Source organism: Pipistrellus kuhlii, unplaced genomic scaffold (genome assembly GCF_014108245.1).
Source record: "Pipistrellus kuhlii isolate mPipKuh1 unplaced genomic scaffold, mPipKuh1.p scaffold_m20_p_116, whole genome shotgun sequence".
Taxonomy (NCBI): domain Eukaryota; kingdom Metazoa; phylum Chordata; class Mammalia; order Chiroptera; family Vespertilionidae; genus Pipistrellus; species Pipistrellus kuhlii.
This window is the reverse complement of record NW_023425423.1, coordinates 442,942-463,858: the sequence shown is the minus strand read 5'-3', so window position 1 is coordinate 463,858 and position 20,917 is coordinate 442,942. Positions and strand designations below refer to the sequence as shown.

General features: G+C 49.7%; 2 protein-coding genes across 2 annotated transcripts in view; one reads left to right on the top strand and one right to left on the bottom strand.

Annotated features, from left to right (window-relative positions):
- Nucleotides 1–634: 634 nt before the first annotated feature.
- On the top strand, nucleotides 635–20,843 carry RNF32 (ring finger protein 32). The gene is made up of 8 exons (XM_036432725.2): nucleotides 635–649; nucleotides 1,217–1,481; nucleotides 2,586–2,728; nucleotides 4,897–4,929; nucleotides 5,702–5,826; nucleotides 5,970–6,078; nucleotides 19,385–19,552; nucleotides 20,118–20,843. Exons 1-8 carry the CDS (start codon nucleotides 635–637, stop codon nucleotides 20,331–20,333), a joined length of 1,074 nt encoding a protein of 357 aa, XP_036288618.1. The 3' UTR covers nucleotides 20,334–20,843.
- Nucleotides 16,717–20,917, bottom strand: part of LMBR1 (limb development membrane protein 1) — a 137,385-nt gene continuing 133,184 nt past the window's right edge. The window contains exon 19 of the transcript XR_004987040.2: nucleotides 16,717–16,730. The gene's annotated coding sequence lies outside the window, so the exon portion shown is untranslated. The remainder of the gene's footprint in view (nucleotides 16,731–20,917) is intronic.

The following is a 20,917-nucleotide window of genomic DNA, read 5'->3' as shown; positions in this document are numbered from 1 at the left end:
GGGCAAGGGTTACGTTTCTAAGAGCCAAGCCTGAAGTCTCACAGCAGCCTGAAGGGACGTGGGCCAACAATGACCATTTACAGAGTACCTTCAGTGTGAAAGGCCCATGGAAGACACTTTACAAAAACTGCTTCCTGTGCTACAGCTCTAACCCTGCCAGGTGTGTGTGTGTTATTACACCTTGTAAGGTGAGGAAGCTGACTCATCTGCAAAGTAAACTGCCCAGCAAACAGGTGGAGCCCCCGTGTGTGTGTGTGTGTGTGTGTGTGTGTGTGTGTGTGTGTGTGGTGGCCACACCGAAGCGAGCCAGGTTCCTCTCTGCCCTGAACCCAGGCTCTCCTTCCTCCCCGGGCGAGAAGCACGTGCTGAGCCCCTGGTGTCTCCCTTTGGGTCCGTGGTGCAGCGTGTCCGCTCCCGTCGTCCTCCAGATCGCAGTGAGTGCTCTCTCTGGAGGACTTCCCGCACAGCCGGCCTGAGGTGTGTGCTCATGTGTAACCACTGTTGTCTCGCTCTCCTCTGCAGTCTCACCCTGACTTGCTGTGGACTGTTTGTAAGTAGAAGAATGAAAGGAATGCAATACCATGATGACAGAATTTGATAGAGCCAAGCAAGCCGCAAAGCTTCCTGATTTAGCATGTTAAAAAATAAGGTACACAATTCTTTTCTGAAACATACACCTGGTTGTGGTCATGGATATGTTTTACTTCAGTTATGTGAGAGCATGAAGACAGCTGGCAAGCTTCACTTCACTGAGGACCTCTTAGCCTCATGGCAATTTTACTCCATGTGAGTTTTCACCAAAAAGGCATCTACTAATTGCAAGATGCTCTGGTGTAACAAATTGGCCTGCAGCCTGACTTAGAGCGAAACAGAACGTGTTCAGGCGCACACAGCCTGCATAGCAGCGGTCGCCAACCTTTCGGGACCTCGCAGACCACCGGTGGTCTGCAGCCACCGGTTGGGGACTGCTGCGTTATAGGCCATAATGAGTTTATCTGCATTGTAATTCACCGTAGAGACTAAATGAGCAGCTATTACTACGTCATTGCCATAATGAGGAGATGGCTCTGCTCCCATCCAGCTGACAAGGGGTCCGGCACCCTTTCCTGGGTCACTCGGGCTAGGAGGCTTTGCGGGTGGAATATGAAAGCCTTGGTTTTCTTCTAAATGATGTCACATAATGTCCTGTCCATATGGCCTTGTTCCTTCTTTTCAGGGTCATTCATCTAAACGAGAGAACTTAGCCGTCGCTGCAGTTGCACTACAAGATCACATTTTACATGATCTTCAACTGCGGGACCTTTCAGTGGCTGATCATTCCAAGACAAAGGTACCAAAGAGAGACAACACATCAAAGTCTCTGAAAAGAAACACAAAAGCTGTCACAGAGACAGGACTTCCAAAGACTGCACCAGGCCCCAAAGAGGAAGACCCAGAAAGAGAGTATGTTCTTGATCCAAAGCCGCCTCCATTAACGTTAGGTAAGCTGACCTCATCATTCATGTTTGACGTATTCAAGCTAAGGAATTTGGTTGAGGTTAATAGTAAAATGTTCTCTGGTACAGAATGTGTGACCTTATAGAAAGATGTGTGTGTGCTAAAGTTTGGAAGCAATGATGGGGACAACTAAATAAAGTAAATAGCGTTGGTAATGACAGTAGCATAAGCAAAAAGGTGAAATGACACATCGCTCACCCATGCCGATGGCAATAAGGAATGGTGTGGCCAATGGGAAGCCAACACTCTCTGCCACAGAGGGACACCCAGAAGCCCAGGAGCAGGCTAGAACTGGCACGGCACCATTTGGCAAGCAGCACAGTGATGACACCATCGGTGGGGAAAACCATGCTGCCACACACAGTCCCACATGCACACGTTCACTGCAAGGGCACAGCCATAGCTTTACATGGTAACATGGGCCAAACTGCACTTGACCCCGACAGACACCCCACTGGTGCCTCTGGGGGGTGCTGGAGGGTGCGGCCTCCCTGCTCTGGTGGTCTCCCAACACGCACACGCAAGTTCAACCTGAGAGACATCAGACAAACCCAGTGAAAGGACATGACGTGGCCCTGGCGCACTCTTCCCGGGGGGAGGAGAGCAGCTGAGGACAGGCCTGCCAGGCGGCGGAGACCGTGTGAGCGTCACTGCTGGTGCAGAGAAGACACGCCGCTGGGGGAGCGGGCAGAACGGAGGCCGAGTGGGCAGGAGCAGACGGGCAGTTGGGTCAACACTCTGTCCTGGTCTGACTCTGCCTGCGGGCTATGGTGCGGTAACTATGGGGAGCTGCTGAAAGACGCAGGAGGACTCTACCTGTTTTACCTTTTGCAAGTCTGACATTTTAAACTGAAAGAAAGACATAGAAAACATTTAAAAATGTGCTGGAGTAGGAAATAGGTGTGTCTGGGACAGGGTCTCCACGCACATGTGCCGGCACCACGTGGAGGGACCCACTGCCACACGAGGCCCTGAGCACCTTCCTATTTCGCTCTAGCCCGCAGACAGCTGGCTGTGTGCTGGTGTCAGAAGTGGGAGCGAGCCCCCGTCGAAAACTGTTAACTCACACCGCACTGCTTTCACTTCAGCGCAGAAGCTGGGCCTGTGTGAGCCTCCCCCACCGCCACTCTCCGCAGATGAGTGGGAGCAGGTGAAGCAGAGGTCCGTCTCGCAGGGGGACTCCTCGCAGCCCTGCCCAATCTGCAGGGAGGAGTTCCAGCTCCGGCCCCAGGTGGGTAGCGGGCGGGCCCACGAGCAGCCTGGGCCCCTCGCTGTGAGGCGCCGAGATTATATGCCCCTGCACTTTACAGAAGGCATTAGGAACAAAAACACGCACACGGAGGTCCTTTCTTCCTGTGACACTCAGATACTCACATTTTCTTGGCCATTTCCACGTTTGAGGAAGAGCTAAACACTGTAGCTAGCAGTGCTGTTCACTGACTGGACAGTATTCTCAAGCACAAAGACTGTGGACAGAAAGCCCAGTGCCACCAGCACAGAGCTGAGCAGTTGTGACGCCGACAGGAGCGTCTGTCCCCAAGTGGAATGCATGAAAGCTAGAGGCATTTTTAAGCTGTTTTATGAATCCTATATAATAAAAGGCTAGCATGCAAATCAACCAAACAGCAGAATGACTGGTTGCTATGACGTGCACTGACCACCAGGGGCAGACGCTCAGTGCAGGAGCTGTTCCTCGTGGTCAGTGTGCTCCCACAGGAGAAGTGCCATTCATCCAGAAGCCCTGAGCCGGGCTCAAGGCTGCTGAGCGCAGCCGTGGCGGCAGGATCCTCTCCCACGTCCATGGCAGCGCCAAGGATGTCCAACTGCTGGCTTAGGCCCCGCTCCCCTCACCTAAGCCATCAATAGGAAATCCCCCCAGGGCCCCTGCACCGCAAGAGGGCGCAGGCCAGGCTGAAGGACAACCCCCCTCTCAGTGCACGATTTCATACACCGGGCCTCTAGTTGAAATATAAAAGAAAAACTAGGCTTGAGTGTTTTGAGATAATTTGTGGAAGATGCTCTAAGTAAAATCTATCTTTATTCATGAGACTTTGTCACACTAGAGAGTATATGTAATCAACCTCTGTCACAGGGTTTCTGTACGCTGATTCCGGGTGCCTGGTTACCTGAACCTGCGTGTCAGGGACGCGCCTGCCTTAGAGTCTCCAAGTGACCTCCATGCAGGGCCCTGCCTCCCTGGGCAGGCCCTCGGCATTTGCTGGGAAACGCAGCAGAATCAAGAGCCCACTTCGCTGGCTCCCTGGCATATAACGTCTCAAACTTCATTTGTTTTCATAGGTTTACTGTAAATGAGTTACTTCACAATAAAATTTTTGATCTTCACTAATTTGAATTCACCACTGGATATATTCCAGTTCTCCATCAGAACCTAACCTTACGTCTGTGAAACTCAGGCGTTTCAAAAGACTTTAGCCCTTAAGCTACAAGATTACCATCTGGGATAGTTCAGCATTTTAGTGTAAAAGAGAGTTAATGAAGCCACGGGTGTCTTGCTGCCTGGAACCTCTTTCTTTAATTTTCTTTTTAAATCATTTTTTACTTTTAATTACAGTTGACACACAGTATTATGTTAGTTTCAGGTGTACACCCCAGAGATTAGACATCACATAACTGGTCATCTTGGTAAATCTACCACCACCCGACACAGACCTGTTATCAGGATACCACTGATGGCACTCCCTGCTGCACCTTCCACCCGGAACTGTTCTGCCCACCAGCCTGCACTGCCCCATCCCTCCTTCCTCTCCCCGCCCCGCCCGCCCGCCCAGCTCTCCCTTACGGAGGACCAGCTGCCTTTTTCTTGATTGGGTCTAAGCTTCTGGCTTTTGTCATAACCCAGAATGTCACCTTTTGTGGGAATTTGGGTCACAGAAAGAGAACATTTTCTCCTGACCACACTCTCCCTACATTTAAAAACAAAAAGTGATTCCTATGTAACCAGCACTTATTACTATTTAGTGTCAGAATTATATCTCAATAAAGCTGTGCTTTTCAAAGTTAAAGAGTGCAGTGTAGTTGTACAAAGCCCGGAAAAGGCTTTTTCTTACCTTTCTCTGCTGCCCTCCTCCCCATCCCCAAGGATCTGCCCAGGAAATGCATCCACTTCATAATTGTTTCGTTTTTAAGTATACACTCTTTTTATAGCAAACTTCATGTGTGTTTGATGTTTAATTTAGCTTTTCTTGTTGAGATTATATGCCTGGGCCATACTAAAAACACTAAATATTATGCATATGGAGGTTATTAATTTGCTTTTTTAATTTTTCAAAGAAACAACAAGCTTACCTTTCGAGCACTCAGAATTTTTAATTAACGCATTTATGCTGCTTCTCTGTTACACTAATTGAAACTTCAAACACTTTTTTTCTCCCGTGGCAGGTGCTGCTTTCATGCTCCCACGTGTTTCACAGGGTGAGTGGCTGCGATAGTGCTCACGTGTGCGACGCGTTGCCTGTGGCTTCAGGAGACGGGGCCATCCTGCTCACTGAGTCCCCTCACAGGCCCGCTGGTTTTATCCGCAGTCACCTTTCACAGCTCGCAATGTGACTTTGGGCCACAGTGCAGTTCATCCTGCTTAGAAAGTGGTGGGTTTTATGGGACAAAACCCCAGCCAGACGTCTGCATGGCAGTCCGAGCGTGGGCAGCGGGTCCTGGGCTCACTGCGGTCACCCCCCCACCCCCCAGTCGCCTCTCCTGTGCGGGACTTGTTTCCAGAGGTTCTGATGTATGTGCATGTGTATTCTTATAAGAGATCATTTGGAACAAGCTACGTGAGGAAGGTGTTCACAGCTGTTGAAACTTCTTCATGATCTGCCCTAACTGGTTCGGCTCAGTGGATAGAGCGTCGGTCTGCGGACTGAAAGGTCCCAGGTTCGATTCCAGTCAAGGACATGTACCTTGGTTGCGGGCACATCTCCAGTAGGGGGTGTGCAAGAGGCAGCTGATCGATGATTCTCTCTCGTCGATGTTTCTAACTCTCTATCCCTCTCTCTTCCTCTCTGTAAAAAATCAATAAAATATATATATTTAAAATATATATATATATATATTTAAAAAAAGAAACTTCTTCATGATCTAAATTGGACCGAGTCTCATAATTACGAGGACAGAACACTGTAATTACATGGGAGTGAAAACGTGGTGCCTGAGTCATCACTTGTTTAAGGGGAATGTTTCCCCGCAGGCGTGCCTGCAGGCCTTCGAGAAGTTCACCAGCAAGAAGACCTGTCCGCTCTGCAGGAGAAGCCAGTACCAAACCCGCGTGATCCACGACGCGGCCCGGCTCTGCAAAGCCAAGAGTGCGACCCGGTGAGAAGGCTCCGGGCACCCGCAGTGGCAGGAGGGCTCAGAGGTCACACCAACGGCTGGTGTCACATTGGGGGGGGTGGGGGCCACTTCCACCCAGCCCGCACAGGACACCACCTGACCACCCCTCTCCAACCCGAGTCTAGGATCCAAGCTTGCTGGAGGGGACACGTGGTTAGGAAGTGGTACCGGGATCTGAGGAGGACGCTGCCACCCACAGATGCCAAGTTGAGGAGAAAGTTCTTTGAGGAAAAGGTAGGTATAATACATACCCTTAATTCTGCAGAAACTTCTGTTTCTACCTTTTCTTTTAAGCCATTTAATGGTGTCCCACCAGCTTGTGGCTTCAGTGTCCTCAACTGTCACATGAAGGAGCGACTTGCACCTTGTAGAGCTATTCTATAGTGTTTACAAAGGCCTAGCACACGGTAGGCGCTCAGAAGTGTGTACTTACTGTATGTTCCTATGTGTTAGACACCTCTCTATCATAGCACCGCAGGGGAGGTGCTATGGACAGCACACTGGCCGGACCCTCAGGCGGAGCCAGAGCCTCCCGGTCACGTCCAGGATCACTGTGTATGGGGTTTAGATCCGTTCGCACCTCCCTGCCCTCCAAGGGGAGTAATGAGTGACAGTAATTGCTCCATCCTGTAGAGGGAGCCTCTGTCCCTCTGTCCTGCCCTGAGTATGGCACCTCAGTGGTCCGTCCTGAGCTTGGGGAGAAGGTGATGTTCACACTCAGCCCTGGTTCCTCAGTTGTGCAGTCAGTCCGAGGAGCTGGTCCCCGGCTCATGCCGTCCTTTACCTAGTCCCAGGGCCACGCAGGCATCCTGCAGGCAGTGGCCGTGGCCTTCACTCTATCGCAGTGGACAACAGGGTCCTTCCTCCCAGTGCCCTTCCTGACACTCAGGTGGCTGTCCCAACAATGAGGTACCAGAATATGCACAAGAAAGTCAGACTCTTAGCTTACTGTGACATCATTATGCCTCATATTTAATCAAGAATATACTTGATTTGTCCTCAGCAGCAGGACAACACAAAATGCACTATGTGAGCAAATGACATAAAATACTGCTTATTTTAATGAGAGAGGAATTTCCCTGGCATAGGCATCAGTCCACGGGTGGGGCTGGCCCTGTGGGAGGAGCCACAGAGGGAACCCAGAGGCCGTGGACAGAGGGGCTGCTGGCACACATTTTTCTACATGTCTGTGAGGAAGTTATATGCCCAAGTCAGCCACGCCCCTTACTTAGGGAAAGGGGACAGGGTCCAGGGACAGGCCATCTTGCTCCCTCAAGCTTCCCTGCTCGGCAGGAGGGCGCGGTCAGGTGGTCCTGGTGGGCCTCTGGATAAACAGTGTGCCACCTCCTCTCTGGATCGCAGTTCCTTAGAGTTTATTTACTTTTTAAAAGTCCTGTCCTCAACCACAACGACGTTTCAGCCCAACCGACAGTCTTCATGCTCACTCCCTGCGGGAAACCTGGTTTCTGGCCAGTTACCATCTTCGAAGCCATGTCTTTCCTCCTTCACAGGGACTGGCCATCTCATGTTGTCGTTCATTCTCAGGTCACACCTGTTTCCATCCTCCCAACCCACTCCAGGCTTTGCTCCGTTCCGTTTTCTCTGAGTTACTTTGTAATTCCAGAGTATGATAGTGTTGGCTCTCCAATCAGAAATTACTCATTTTCTGTTACGGAGTTTTACAAATTTGACAGTCATTTTACCTTATGAGTATAAATACTGTTTCATCTACACACACTGAAACTTTTAAAACTATAGGCTACGCTTTGCTTTCACATAAAGCAGTGTCATGAGACTCAACTGATTGAACATCTGCACACACACACACACACACACACACACACAACTGAGATCTTCCTTCCCCAAAAGTAGTATTAGCGAGGTCAGTTTGTTGCACACAGAGCATTTCACTGCTGCCTCTGCATTCTGTCTATTTTGAGCTCCCCATGTTTAATGAGTTGGAGAATCCCCGCCACCTCTGCTCGTTTCCTGTCTTCCCTGCGATCTCTTCACACTTCCCCCAGCTCCCTCATCCCCTGTGGCCTTTGACGTGTGAACCTGTGACCCAAACCCCACCTTAAATGGCTGAAGTGATCAAATGCCAGATCCGTGTTAGCAGCAGGTGTGCACTTCTGCCTCCCTCCTCGCTGCCTCGCTCACTTAAACACCTGTGCCAGCACACTCAGAGCTGTGCTTCAGGGATAGGCCACTTTTTAGTTGTTTCTCAGTGACTTACATTTCATGATTGTTCCTACGTTTTCCAACTTGATGGAATTCACTTTGTGAGCTATAGGCATGGGCTAGGAAATAAAAATCTATAATTTTAACTTACAATTTTAAAATGCCAGTATCTTTTAATGGAATCTCAAAGATTATTGATCTATGCTAGTCAATGTCACATTACCCAGGATGCTAAAGAAGCATCCAAACTCTCTGATTATTACACAAATAATAGTTTGAGAACTTATGTCAATAAATTAAATTACTGTAAATTACAGGGTGAATGACTGTTGAGAAATATGGACTTCCATAGTCTCAAAAGTACCAACCACAGGTCACTTATAATTTACAAATAGAATGAGAATATTCTGTGGAATATTCTAGAATAAATTGTCTGGAACTACAAAACAGTTATAAAACAATAAGATGGCATTAGTAAGTCCCTGCCTATGAATGGTTACTCTCAATGTAAACAGGTTAATTTCTCCAATCAAAGGGTAAAAATATAGAATCCAACCAGAGGCTCACTTCAGCTTCAAGGACACACATAGGATCAAAGTGAAATGGAGGAAAAAGTATTCCTTACAAATGACAGCAGTCTTGCATATTCTAGCAGACAAAATAGACTTTAACTCAAAAGCTGCAACAAGAGACAAAGATCATTATATGATAAAGAGGTTAATTCATCAAGTAGATATAACAAAAATTAACTCAAAATGGATTAAAAACTTAAGACCTGAAACCATAAAGTTCCTAGAAGAAAATATTGAGAAAAGTCTCCTTGACATTGGTCTTGGCAACAATTTTTTGGATGTGACATGAAAAGCAAAAGCAAAAATAAACAAATGGGACTACATCAAACTAAAAACCTTCTGCACCTCAAGGAAACAACCAGGATGAAAAGGCAACCTGCAGAAGGGGATAAAATATTTGCAAATCATGTATCTGATAAGAGATTAATATCTAAAATGCATAAGTAACTCATATAACTTAATAATTTTTAAAAATCCACATCTGATTACTGGTAAAAAATGAGCAGAAGATCTGAACAGACATTTTTCCAAAAAGGACATCCAGATGGCCAACAAGTATATGAAAAGGTGCTCAACATCACAAGTCATCAGGGAAATGCAAACCAAAACCACAGTGAGAAACCATCTCCCACCCGTTAGGATGGGTGTCATCAAAAGACAAGAGATAACAAGTGCTGGCAAAGACACAGAGAAAAGGGAACCCGGTGACCTGGTGGTGGGAATGTAATTAGTGCAATCTCTATGGAAACAGTATAGATGTTCCTTAAAAATTAAAAATAGAACTACCATATGACTCAGCAATCCCACTTCTGGGTATTTATCCAAAGGATATAAAACCACAATGGGATATCTGCACCCCTACATTGAAGCATTATTCACAATAGCTAAAACATGGAAACAACTTAAGGGTCCATCCACAGATTAATGATAAAGAAGATAAGGAAGGTAGATAGATAGATAGATAGATAGATAGATAGATAGATAGACAGACAGACAGACAGACAGGCAGGCAGGCAGGCAGGCAGATGATAGAGTATTACTCTGCCATGAGAAAGAAAGAAATCCTACCATTTGCAAAAACACGATGGACCTTGAGGATATTATGCTAAGTGAAGTAAATCAGACAAATATTATACAGTGCCACTTATATGTAAAATCTAAAACAGTCAAACTCAGAACCAGAGAGTAGAATAGGAGCTACCAGAGAAATGGGAGATATTGGTCAGAGTATACACACTCCCAATTATAAGATGAACAAATTCTCAGATCTGATGTAAAGTATGGCGACTATTGTTAACAAAGCTGTATTATATGCTTGGAAGTTGCTAAGACAGTAAATCTTAAGTGCTCTCACCACAGAAAGTCATGTGAGGTGTTGGAAGTATTAGCTAACCCCACTGTAGTAATAATTTCACAACATGTAAGTACATCAAACCATCACATCGTATGCCTCAAACTTACCCAATGTTATGTGTCAGTGAAAAACTAAAAATCACAGACTGAGATATCCTATATAATGAAACCCTAATATGCAAATTGACCAAATGGCAGGATGATCGGCAGTATGACCAGTTGCTATGATGTGCGCTGACTACCAGGGGGCAGACACTCAATGCAGGAACTCCCCCTGCTGATCAGTGCGCTCCCACAGGGAATTTCTGCTCAGCCAGAAGCCAGGCTCACAGCCGGCAAGCGCAGCCGCAGTGGCAGGAGCCTCTCCTGCCTCTGCTGCAGGCAGGCAGGAAGGCACGAGTGGTCCTGGACTGTGAGAGCCTTGGACTCCAAGAGGATGTCTGACTGCCAGCTTAGGCCCGATCCTTAAGCTGGCAGGCGGACACACCCAAGGTGGACATATCTACAAGAGGGCACAGAGCAGGCTAAGAGACCCCTCCTCCCTCAGTGCATGAATTTTGTGCACCAGGCCTCTAGTTTAAAATAAAACTATAACTCTTGGGTTTCTCAATATTCACCCCCATTTTCCAGAACTGACACATGTACCAAAGTCCAGCTTCAGAAGAACCAATGTCTGCAGGTTTCCTGGGAATTCACACCCATTTAAAAATAAAGAAATTCCGCAGCTAAAACTAACAATGACTTTGCTGGGGTGGGAGACTAGCTCTGTGACCCAGGCAGTGACATTCCTGCAGAGGCCTGCCTTTCAGCTCAACTCTGACACAGGTCTCATCCGTCACCCTCCCACAACCTACACGTGCACAGAGCCACTAGAGATTTAATGTCCAATTTTAGAAACTAGAGATTTTACAAAGCACACCGTGCAGTAACCACAGCTTCCATACGGTGAATTCTCAGTCACCTGCGGAGCAGCCAGTCTTTGATCTAGGGTGACGTGTGCACCCCTAACCACATTCCTAAGCTCAAGCCCCATTCTGACAACTGGTGAATGTTAAATTCATGCAAATTAAAACTGCACATTACTAGCAGAAATAAATCATGATCTACATCCCACCGTCAACAGTGGTAAACATCGGCTCCACGGCCTCACCAGCCAATGAACCAGATGGGCCAGTTCTCCTTCCCTCCCAGCAGCCATGCAGTGCTATACCCACTGCCTCCAGACGGCTGGGGCTAACACATGACACCCCATCAGAATCATCTCATATAAGAAAGACTATTTTAACACCAGAAAAGTAAGAATATTTGGCCACACTGAAGGAGATTTCTTTACACTGAAGACATTTAGCTATATAAAAACACTCCACTGAAGTTATTTTTTTCTTTCACCCTGGAAGTGGATGAAAACTTCTTTGCTGTACTTGAGAATCACTGGTTGAGACCAGCAATAAGTTACAATCAGGGAGAAAGGAAGTCTAATCAATAGAAAAGAGAGGCAACAATGGGGTGTTTAGGCACAGTAAGTTAGGAAGTGCTATTTCCTTCAGAGTTCCAAGAGAGGGAGAAGACTGTAGATGAGCGGGGCCATTCTATTTTATAAGTCAGTCTGTCTTCCTTGCGAGAGCTGTGGCAGTGCATTTCCACTCCTATACTACAGAGGTATTCGTGAAGTCTCTTCCTACTGAGCTTTCATGCATCTGTTGGGTGTTACTGGTAAAATACAAAGGCCGTCTTTCTACAAATACTAATGCCTCCATACACTGAGAATTCCTCTGCGCAGAGTCGCCTTGCTTTAAGATGTCACTGGCACATTCCTAACAAGACTACACTCGAGCAAAGTGCTGCCATGCTGCCTGTGGGTTCTCAGACGACAGTGTCCTGACTAAGAACCAGCAGGTCAGATGCTCGGCTCTGCCCCTTGAGCAAGTGTCCAGAACGGACCTCGAGTCAGCAGTGCTTTGTTGGGGCGGACGCAGGGCTGTGAGGATAACATGGCTGTCCTGGGGCATCAGAGCTCAGATCAAAGCCACCTGCAGAGGTCCGAGCCCTGGCTGCCACCCGCCCACAGGGAGGCCAAGTGCTGCCCAGAATGCAGCGGCTGCTGGTCGAAAGCCTTTGATCCTTATCTGGAAGTTCTGCTAGCATATGTCATATAATTGAGGCATGGCCTTTTATGACTGCAATTAAAACTTTTCAAATGCACTATATCATCTCCACCCAAGCTAAACGTCCTGACCATTGTGTAAAAAGTTAGTGATTTGTCAGACACTGGTTGACTTTAGGGGCTGCTCGCTCCCACACCCTCCCGCGTGAGATTTATCCTACTTTTTTCATTTACATCTCACCAAACAGCATAATGGTCTGAAAGTTTGTTTAGTCCTTTGAGTTCCTTTATCACATAGAGATGGCAAACATTCTGTTGCTAACTTGAAGTGGCTCCAAGCAGCAAGACTGTGAGGATATTAAACCAGTAAAAGCTTATCAACTGATTCATTGATATGCTGTAAATTCCAGGCTTTTCATTTTGCTTTTGAGGGTGGCCCTAAGTCAACACATTAGTAAGCAATTTGCTGACATCAAGATGGATCACTCTGAGAGGCCTCCTGGGCAGTCAGAGTTCACCTGGGTACTGTTGTGAGCATACTTTTTTTAATGGTTCGCCAGTACATTACTTGTAAATAACCAGAAATTGCTTTACATATCAATAATCTGAACTCTTAATTACTCATCAAATATCTGAAATATGAGATTTAGAAGGAAAAATATATTAAGACAATCATTCTTATTAAAGTTCAAAATTTTATGCATTTTGTCTATTTCTGAATAATTAATAGTAAGCATTCGTTTAAAAACTAGCACTCATGTCTTCTTTTTTTTTCTTTGCTAGTCCTTGCTCTTCACTTTCTAAGGGCATCTGACCCATGTAACCTAGAGGGAGTTAGTAAAGGAAGGTGGACACTGAGCACGTGAGAATTTGACATTTAAGAAATACTCCATAAAAGCTACACTTAGAACATGGCTTTGAATGGATCACAGTAGGTAGTCAATAAATATATATTGATTTAACATCTTAAAATATTTCCCTTGTGAACCTTCAAATACTTGAAACTATGAAAATAAAGACAGTCACACCTGTTCACATTCAGAAATTTGCTTTAAATATACACTGAAGGATTTCAGTACATTTATTAACAAGCTAATGTCAATGTTATGGTTATTAGCTAAACACTGATCTTTTATGCAATCTTGAAACTGACAGTAACTTAAAATCGTTGCACATAGACATTGTTGTTTTTTAACCCCGGAAAGAAACTGTCAGAATATGTGCACAGGGCATGTGCGTCCTCATTCCTAGCTATTCCAAACTTAAAGTCCAATTTTTACTGAATGCTAAGGGCCTCGCCGAGATGAATGAGGTGATACCCCAAATCTAAGGAACTCGCTGGAGTAGTGAGTACACACAGGAACAAGATAACAGCATCCAGCCCTGATGGGCAAAGGAAGGGGCCAGGGCACTCGAGAGAGTTGAGAGCAGGGAGCACAGGCATGGAGTCATGGAAACGAGGGAGGGAGGGAGGCTGGCCAGTCCTGAAGATGCACGTAGGAAAGCAGGGAGGGGTGTGGGAGCGAGGCCGTGGATCCTCTGCCTCCAGAGGGTATGCAAAGAAGTTGGATCAAGTGAAATGTGGGGAGGGTGATGCCAGTGGCGATGTGGGCATCAGGTGCACATCCTGCCGCACAGCCACCCTTCCCTGGCACATGCCTGCTTGCCCCTCCCACTTCCTGATTCTTGGTGCCCCCACCCCGCCTTCCTGCTATGTGGGAGCCCTGTCACTAAAGAAAAAGGTCCTGGTCACATGGTCCGGGCTAGCACAGAGCCCGCCCAGATAGCTGCGCTTCCCAAACTGCTGACTCGACCACTTAGGAACTGTTCCAGGCCTTCCACTCACTCACTGTGCAGCACTACCTGGTAAAGCTAAAATTATTGATACTTACTTTTAATGAATGTTTTTATTTCAGAGAGAAAGGGAGAGGGAGAGAGAACATCAATGATGAGAATCATTGATCTGCTGCCTCCACACCCCACCCTGACCAGGAATCAAACCATAGCCTCCTGGTTCATAGGTTGCTAGCCAGGCTAGTGGTCTTTGGTCACCATTACACGTAGAGGAAATTATTATTTTTCTCAATGAAAAGCATGTAATTGAGGATTAAATGACAATTTTTTTTTTATTGATTTCAGAGAGGAAGGGAGAGGGAGAGAAATATCAACGATGAGAGGGTATCACTGATTGTCTGCCTCCTTCACACCCCCTACTGGGGATCCTGCCTGCATCCCCGGGCATGTGCCTTCCGCCAGAATCAAACCCAGGACCCTCAGTCCATAGACCGACACTCCATCCTCTGAGCCAAACCAGCTAGGGCTAAATGAAAGGGTTTTTTTGTTTTTTTTTTGTTTTTTTGGGTTTTTTTTTTTTTTAATATATTTTATTGATTTTGTACAGAGAGGAAGGGAGAGAGATAGAGAGCTAGAAACATCGATGAGAGAGAGAGTCATCGACCAGCTGCCTCTTGCACACCCCCTACTGGAGATGTGCCCGCAACCAAGGTACATGCCCTTGACCGGAATCGAACCCGGGACCTTTCAGTTCCCAAGCGGACGCTTTATCCATTGAGCCAAACCGGTCTCGGCATGAAAGTTTTTAATGCTTTGTTAGCAAGTGTGAAAGCGATACTGTTTGTTATAAAAGCTGAGTGGACATGAACGTGTAAATTAAATCGAACTAACTGACAGCCTCCAGCGAGGACACCTGCTGGGCCTGCACTTCACCGACTTTGGACCTGAGTGAGGAATAGGCATGGAGGGGGAAGAAAAACAGGACATGGGGACAGTAGCTGTAGCTGGAAGCAGGAGGGCTACGAGTTTTCCAGATCGGAAGGCAATACCAATTTAAGTAGCCCAAGGAACTCCAGTACAGTTTAGAGGACAAGGAGGAAGAGGGGGAGGGAGGAGCTCCAGTACTGTTTGGAGGAAAGGTAAGGAGGGGGCGGGAGAGGGAATGACGTTGGCGATGGCGGCGGATTGTCCAGAAGCTGTGTAACACTGAAGGCAGAATCCTCGAAGCAGGAGAGCAAAAGGCAGACGACGCTCCCAGGAGCAACCGCAACAGCAGAAGCCAGAACACCCAGCAGGACGTCCCGGGTCCTGACAGAGACAGGACGGCAGTCTGGAATTGCACACGTGCACATGGAAATCCGGTCAGGCGGAGGCACCGGAAAAGCGGTCTCAGACAAAAGCTGGGAGAGCACCCCCAAAATGCCTTCCCCGAAGGGTGTCTTTCATGGAAGAGGGCTGGTGCAGAGACGCAGAGCACAGTGCGAGGGGCGTGGCAGATGTGGGTGAACCAACAGACACTGACTCAGTGAGAATGGCAGTGTCTCAGGGTTAAGGCATGGCAGTGACCTAACTCGGGAGATCACTGCATGAGGACAAAATCCTGAATGCATCTCTAGGGTAACAGCTGAAAGAACACACAGTTCTAACCTTCAAAGCAGTGAAGAAACAACACGGGGACAGCAAATGTCCACTGCGGAGAGGAGCAGAGAGAAAGACCAAGCAGCGGTGGGACAAGCAAAGGACAGGGCAGGGCGGACTCAGTCAATGGTAGTTACAGGTTGGACTGAATGTGCCCATAAAAATAAGTGCAGCTACAAAAGAAATATGCGCAAAAACACAGGAATAAAGTGTGTGACTACCTGTACTTACCGACAGCACTCACCAGGAAGAGCTGCATGCAGTGCGGTGCTGGTCCCGGACAGATCTCAGAGGCACTGAGCTCACAGCATAGGACACTGCCCCCTGCAGCTGGGACACACTCCCTCAGGGCCAGCAGAGCACTTCTGAGCACTGACCAAAACGTCATTCATCGCATTGTAAGCCATGTAAGTGCATAAAGCATGCTCTCTGGCTGACACAGGGTACTTTAGAAATAATTTTTACAAACTAAAAATATTTCAAATGTTTACAAATTAGGAATAACCTAGCCAAAAAAGATATTGCAATGGGAATTAGAAAATACAGTATTTTGGTTTTGTCTTTTTCCTGCACTCCCAGCCATGGCCACGAGCTCACAGGGAGCGGTCCGCAGTCCCTGCTCCTTTCCACTGATCTGGGCGGGCAGCTGGCCCAGGGCTCCCAGGCCCTCCTGCTCCTTGTCTCCTGGTCCTGGGGACTCACACTGTGTGGCCAAAGGAGCCCGCCGTCCCCGAAGGCCGGCACACGGCGGGGCTCTGCTCTCCCTCTGTGGTAGTCACTTTGGTAAATTACTGGAAAATGGCAGTTTGGGTTGAAAAGCTAGAAAATACTCTAAAGTAAAAGCAAAACACGTGAGGATTTGTGGCTGCTGCTTCCGCACCCGGTGCCGCTCCATCCGGAGGCGCGCTCCCTGCGGGCTGCCTCCCGCGGAGAGCCGGGGCGGGGAGCCGGGGCGGGGAGCCGGGGCGGGGAGCCGGGGCGGGGAGCCGGGGCAGGGAGCCGGGGCGGAGAGCCGGGGCGGACAGCGTGCGGGGTGGAGGGCGCAGGCGCCGCCATCACATGCGGTGACAGGAGCACCACCCGACAGCCGCTCCCTCCTGCGCCGCGGGGACCGCGCGGGGTGACGGGGTGACGGGCCTGGGCGGGGAGGCCGCCTCGGGGACCAGGGAACCGGGAGGCCGCCCAGGCCCGGGCGCCCCGTGGGCCACGGACCTGCTCAGGGACCCGGAGCCGGGGCCGCCATGCTGGGGCCGGAGCCACAGATGGAGCCGGAGGCGGGAATGTGACCACTCGCACCCGCCTCGCCTGGGCCGCCCTCCCCGTCCTAGCCCCACGCAGCCTGAGGCCTGACCTCCGACCTGACCTCTGACCTGACGTCCTCCCACGTGGTTGCAGCGGCAGCCTCAGGCCCGCCATGCAGCCTTGGAGCCATGGAGCCATGCAGCCATGGAGACATGGAGACATGGAGCCATGGAGCCATGCAGCCTTGGAGCCTTGGAGCCTTGGAGCCTTGGAGCCATGGAGCCATGGAGCCATGCAGCCATGGAGCCATGCAGCCATGGAGCCATGCAGCCTTGGAGCCTTGGAGCCATGGAGCCATGCAGCTATGCAGCCTTGGAGCCACAGAGCCTTGGAGCCACGCAGCCTTGGAGCCTTGGAGCCTTGGAGCCATGGAGCCATGGAGCCAGGGAGCCATGGAGCCATGCAGCTATGGAGCCATGGAGCGAGGCAGCCGCGAGGCCGGGAGACGTGGGCCTGCGCCTCCCTGGCAGCCGTCCGGGCGCCCAGTGGCGGCCCGTGTCCGCGAGGCGCTAAGGACCGGCCATGTGCGTGTGTGGAAGGACAGCCATGCCATCCCATCCGCCGCGGCCGCTGCTGTCTGCGCTGCGCAGCCCACCGCGCTCCCCGCAGCCCTGGGGCCTCCGGGCACCACCGCTCCGTCCCATCTGCGGCCGGAGCCCGCGGTGCGTGGCTGGCCCCCGTGGGCGGATGTCTCCAGGCCCTCACCCAAGGACAAGCCGGAGCAGTGCCCGCCCAGCCATCTCCTCCTTCAGCGGCACGGGACCGAGTGGAAGGTGCGAAGCCCAACTCCATGGAATGTATGCCCCCACGTCACACGTCTAACCGTCTGCGAGGTTCCGCTGGGCCTAGTTCCTTCATCAGCCAGTTCCCCGAGACACAGGTTCACCAGGAATCCGCACCCCTCTTGCTGGAAGGAGCAACCCCTAACTCAGTGACTGAAAATGGAAGCTCTGGCCGGAGTGCAGCGGGCACACTAGCCCTCTGCCCTTCTGTGTTCCCATCACCTGGGCCTTGGAGCCCTATGTGTTCTCCCAACACCCACTTCCACTCGGAAGAGCCATGTGGCCCCATCCAGCGCGGGAGGCCGGAAATGTGGCGCCTGAGTGAGACACCAACTTCTGTGGGCTGCTCAGTGCTGGGGGAGGACAAGGAAGAGACCAAGGTGTGGGCCACCCGGCACCACCCTCCACGCCACAGAGTTCCCCTGCGACCGAGACCAGCCAGGAGGGAGGCCCTCTGAGTTCAGATGGAATGAAAGCACACAGTCCACCTGGGATTTCAGAGCCAGGCTAGGAAAAAGAATGTAAAATGTTTCTTTAATAGATTATTCAATTGATACATTTTGAAATGACAATATTTTGGATATGTTGGGTTAAATAAAATATATCGTTAAAATTAATTTCAACTTTTAAAATCCAGCCCCTAGAAGTTTTAAGATTCCAGGTTACATTTCTGTTGGGCAGTGCCCACCTAGAGTAGCTAGAAAGTTCTTAAAAGTTACACTACGAAGTTTTTCCCTTCAGTATATCATACACCACTTTGAGATGATTGGGAGATAAAAATAAATCAAATACAATCCTGCCCCCCAGACCCTATGCTGCATCCATTTACTGCCAGGGTTCAGGATCTGAAGAAGGGGTCACCCACAAATGAAAAACTAGACAAGAAATGAATGTAGAAGGTGTGGGGGCCAGGCGGAAACTTCCCTCTAGTGGAGAAGCTCGCTGAAACTCCGTCCATCTGCTTTTATTCACTTGAATACACATTGCCTGTTAGGAATGCATGCAGGCATATCAAAGGCAAAGTTTGGAAAACAGTAAAAGGATTATCAGGTTAGGGAATTGCCTTCAGTCATTGAGCCCAAGGTAGGGCTGATTTTCAGTCCTGCTGAAAAAGTTCATTGGACTTCCAATGGATTTTTTTGCATTTATTTAGCCTCTGGCACCCTATGCCGGCCCCCTTTCCTCCCCTCCCCTCTCCCCCGCCCATGTGCCCCTCTCTTCCCAGTATTTCTTCATAAGACACGCTCAGCAGTGAGTCTGTCCTCTGCCCCTGAGACTCCAGGCCGAAACAGCTGAACGGAAGCACAGCAGCAAATGCACAATATAGCCAGGCCTGCAATCCCTTTGCTTCACACTTGCAATTCCGGTTTCTGCCAGCAGGAGGAGATAGCGTGCTGTGCCACAATCAGCCAGAAACACCCATTTAAATACTTGGTCACAAGGTGGCCAAGCTTCTCTAAATCTTTTCATGTGAAGACCATAGTGCCATAAAGAAGAACTGAGTGTGCGGAGCACTAGAGACTGCACCTCCGCACACTATTGTCAAACAAGCTGTTTAAACATTTGAGGTGAAATGTAAAATGCCACCCACGTCTGTGCTCTGTGGCAAAGGGGCAGGCAGACATCCATGAATCGATTCCATCGGCTGTTAAGAAATTTGGCTGTCTAACTTGTCCAGGTACTTCAGGCCTAGAGGTTACCAAAAAGATCCCCTGGACAAGGAGGTAGACAGCCAGCCAGATGTCCGTTCCCCCAAAGGCAGAGCCTGAGGGGAGCTGACTGCTGGCCTCCGCCATCGAGTCACCTGTTTCCAGTTCACAGAGATCAGCCAGCGCATGCTCTGCTCCTACCACACGGACATAGACGAGCTCTTCGCTGAGATCGACCACTGCCTGGCCGTCAACCGCAGCGTCCTGCAGCAGCTGGACGGGCAGTGTGGCCGCAGGCTCACGGACGATGACTGGCAGGAGATCCAGGCACAGGTAGGCCCTCCACCGGGGGTGGCAACCTCGGAGGGAGGCCTAGGGACCTGACCTTCAGAGACACTCACACACCTGCTCTGGGTGACTGCCAGGCCCTCTGTCTGAAGTTCTGCTTTGATGATGCCAACAGAGGAACACCAAAGGGAGTAGACCGCGGGTGCTGCGTTTTCACCGCTCCCTGTGCTCCGCTGGGGGCTGCAGGGACCGCGGGAGAAAGGGCCACTGAGGATCCAGCGGAGGAAAACCTTACTTGAATGTCATAAAAATAAGAACATTCATAATATTTAACAGTTACCTAGAGTTGTTTTCTGATAAAGACCGTTCTATGGCTTAAAATTAAATCTGTATTATCGGTGCTCAGTATTTTATAAAGGATTTTTTCTAAATGTCTTACCACAGGCGGGTCCGGCCCCTTTTCGTTTTCACAGGAGTGACAGGATGTTTGGTGTTATAATATGTTACCACAGGACGAGACTCATTCATGTGAGCAGACGCCTGTCTCTCAGGACCTCGGTCGCCCCGAACCCGGATGGGCCCACCTGACGGCGCTCCCTCTGTGTTGCAGGCCCTGCAGCGGGAGCCCGGCGAGTGCTCCATCTGCCTGGCACCGCTGGCGGGGAGCGGCCCGCGCCCCCGGAGGACCGTGCTCCTGTCCTGCTCCCACGTGTTCCACCACGCATGCCTGCTGGCCCTGGAGCAGTTCTCCCTGGGAGACAGCTCGCCCTTCCACGCCTGCCCCCTCTGCCGTGCTTGCTACCAGAAGAAAATTCTTCCAAGCTGAAGTTCATGGTCAGGGAAAAGCTGCGCCGTCCGGGGGCAGCATCTGCCTTAACGTCGGACAAATTGTGGGGGTTTGGTTAAGGGAAGGACCCTTATGCAGTTGTGCATAGGAAATATAACTCTATTTTAAAAGCTGTGTCCATCTTTACTGTTAAAAGAACATGCCAGATTCATGCATTTAGCCAGTTGAAACAGGAGAGGGATGGATCTAACTTGCGTTTCTGAGGTTCTGTAGCTGCTGACTTGTGCCAAGTGGCCTGGCCAGGGTTGCTCAGAACAGGAGTGCCCCTTCCTCTACCTGCCCGTCTCCACGGGGAGCCAGCAAGGCCGTGGTGGGCACAGGTTGGCAAGGGTGCACCTGTCAACGGTGCCAAGTGGAACAGAATGCTGGAGACACAGCCTGCTAATTACTGTCTCATCCTCTCAAAACGCCAGCACCCGCCTCACTTCTCTGGACCGATTCCTACCACCGGGGACCAGAGCTCACGCGCCGTTCCAACGGAGCGTCCCAGGGGAGACGGGCCGCAGGTGTGACCTGCAGAGCCAGGGGAAGTGGGCGCTGGCCCACCATCCCCCTCGAAGGCC